Raw genomic sequence first — 2,372 nt, forward strand, 5'->3', positions numbered from 1 at the left:
AAAAAAAACCCCAAAACCCCAAACAAGCAAATGAACCCAAAAAATCCACTTTGTGTAACCATCAATAAATATGCATTTGTATGAGCTTAACTGAACATTTGTATGGCTGTTCAGTTAAGCTCATCAGAGGCTGGACCTTCCTGCTTAAAATTTCAGGCCTTAAAATTTCATCTTGGAGAGACCTCTTTCTCCGACCTCCCTCCCCCCACAAAACACAGAGCACCCCGACACAGGAGCCCATGCTTACACAGACTGGAACACTACCTGTTTGCTCAGCAGCCTTTTTCGTGGTTGCTTCTTTAGGTTCTTTCTGGACCTGGCTGGCCAGCTTCCAGCGGTTGCTGATCTATAATGAAAACAGATAATGATCAAAACAACCTGCCTAAACGCAGCTACGGAGGAGTGCCTACTTGTTCAGAGGCAAATGAGGAGTGCCAACCTTAGAATGACACACATCCTAAGCCATGCACCCCGAAGCTGAACACACCATCTTTTGCAGGCTTTATGTGGTGCTGGGGGATCACACCAGGGCTCCACATAAGCCAGGCAAGCACCCTACTAGCTGAGCTTTGTCCCTAGCCCCAACCCTTTGTTGTAGAGATCCCCAAAGGTTTCTGAGGACTGGGCTACAGTTAAGTCTCTTCCTAGAATATGCTTAGATGGAAAGGGCCTATAGAGGATCTGAAGCCCGTAAGAGCCTGGAGCCCCACTCAGGTCAGGAGCCCCTTAAAATCAACTGCTCCAAAGCTTGAGAAACTACTTACTTCATAGATTTTTGAAGAAGGATCAAACTTTGCTGCTTGAGAAATGTGGGCCTTGTGTTCCAGAGAAGGCAGGAACTGCGGAAGGGGAAACAGTCACTGCAAATGCCAAGAGCAGGCACCTCGCCCATCTGAGGCACTACTACTGCCAGTAACTCCAGAGTCTCGACCAGGACACCATGGGTGATCCCTCCACAGCCCTCTTTCCTCCCAGGGGAAAGGATGTGTGGCTGCAGAATTCCCTACAGCTCCTGCTGGCTTGTGCAGCTGCACTACTCACCATTCTAAATGGGTTTTCAAAGGACTCCATTATGTTCTGGGCTTTTTTCTGTGCCACCGTCAATGGAGTCTTTCCATTTTCCTCAGCACTAGGTTCCTGCAAGGACAAACCAAAACCCATCACTTCTAACCATGATTATGTTGTGCCATCAGGACACCTTCTTGGGACCACAACAGGGAAGATTAAGTTCCTGAACTGATAAATTCTTTCTTTTTTTTTTTAAATATTTATTTATTTATTATGTATACAATATTCTGTCTGTGTGTATCTCTGCAGGCCAGAAGAGGGCACCAGACCTCATTACAGATGGTTGTGAGCCACCATGTGGTTGCTGGGAATTGAACTCAGGACCTTTGGAAGGACAGGCAATGCTCTTAACCACTGAGCCACCTCATCAGCCCCAATTCTTTGTTTTTTTGAGCTGTGTAGACTAGGATGGCTTCACACTCAGAGGGCTCCACTGTTTCTGGGATTAAAGGCGTGAGTTGATACACCAGCAAGTTAATGAACTCATATTGCCTTCACAGCCTACAAGGCCTGTGGTATTTTCACCATCTTCTGGTCTTGAAGAGCCCTGTCACTAAGAGGGGAAAAGCAGGAATAAAAATACAGGTCTGATACATGAAATATGAAATGTAGTATTATTCTTTTTTTGTCAGGGAGCCAATGAGCACATACAACAGAATGTTGTTTTCAACTGGATTCAGAAGCTCTATAGAGATAGTACGGTCTTCTTCCAACTAACAGATTCTCATGTCAATGAAGCCTCAAGTTCACAAAAAACTAGCTAGGAGCAGGGCCTGCAAACCACACCCTGGAAAGTTGAGATAGGAGAAACCCAAGTGATTTTTAAAAATTTTATGTGCATGAGCATTTTGTTTGCATGTATGTATGTATGTATGTATGTATGTATGTATGTATGCATGTATGTATGTGCATCCCATGTGTGCCTGAGGCTGATGGAGATCAGAAGGAGGTGTTGGATCCCCCGGAACTGGAGGTATAAATGGTTGTGTGCTGCCATTGGGTCTGGGAATCAAACCCAGGTCCTCCGCAAGGGCAACCAGTGTAAACTGCAAGCCTAAGGCCAGACTGGGTTACAGAATGAGATCCTGATTAAAAAGAAAAAAGGAAAGAGGCTTCACGAATTTAGTTGCTGAAACGTGACAGCTTCTGCCAGCTGCTGCGACTCCTAGACCTTCTTCATGAATCACCTCAGAGGGTGGCTCAGAGGTTAAGAGCACTGACTGCTCCTCCAGAGGTCCTGAGTTCAATTCCCAGCAACCACATGGTGGCTCACAACCATCTGTACTGAGATCTGGTGCCCTCTT

The 2,372-nt window shown here is 45.9% G+C and overlaps 1 protein-coding gene across 1 annotated transcript in view; it reads right to left on the reverse strand.

Moving 5' to 3' along the window:
• Exosc10 (exosome component 10) overlaps positions 1-2,372 on the reverse strand; it is a 23,120-nt gene that overhangs the window by 5,615 nt on the left and 15,133 nt on the right. Inside the window, exons 18-20 of the mRNA XM_005353718.2 lie at positions 1,042-1,137; positions 765-839; positions 265-346 (exon numbers count right to left, since the gene is read on the reverse strand). Of these exons, the coding sequence (XP_005353775.1) occupies positions 265-346; positions 765-839; positions 1,042-1,137 (253 nt within the window). The remainder of the gene's footprint in view (positions 1-264; positions 347-764; positions 840-1,041; positions 1,138-2,372) is intronic.

The sequence above is a fragment of the Microtus ochrogaster genome, chromosome 10 (assembly GCF_000317375.1).
Source record: "Microtus ochrogaster isolate Prairie Vole_2 chromosome 10, MicOch1.0, whole genome shotgun sequence".
Classification (NCBI taxonomy): Eukaryota; Metazoa; Chordata; class Mammalia; order Rodentia; family Cricetidae; genus Microtus; species Microtus ochrogaster.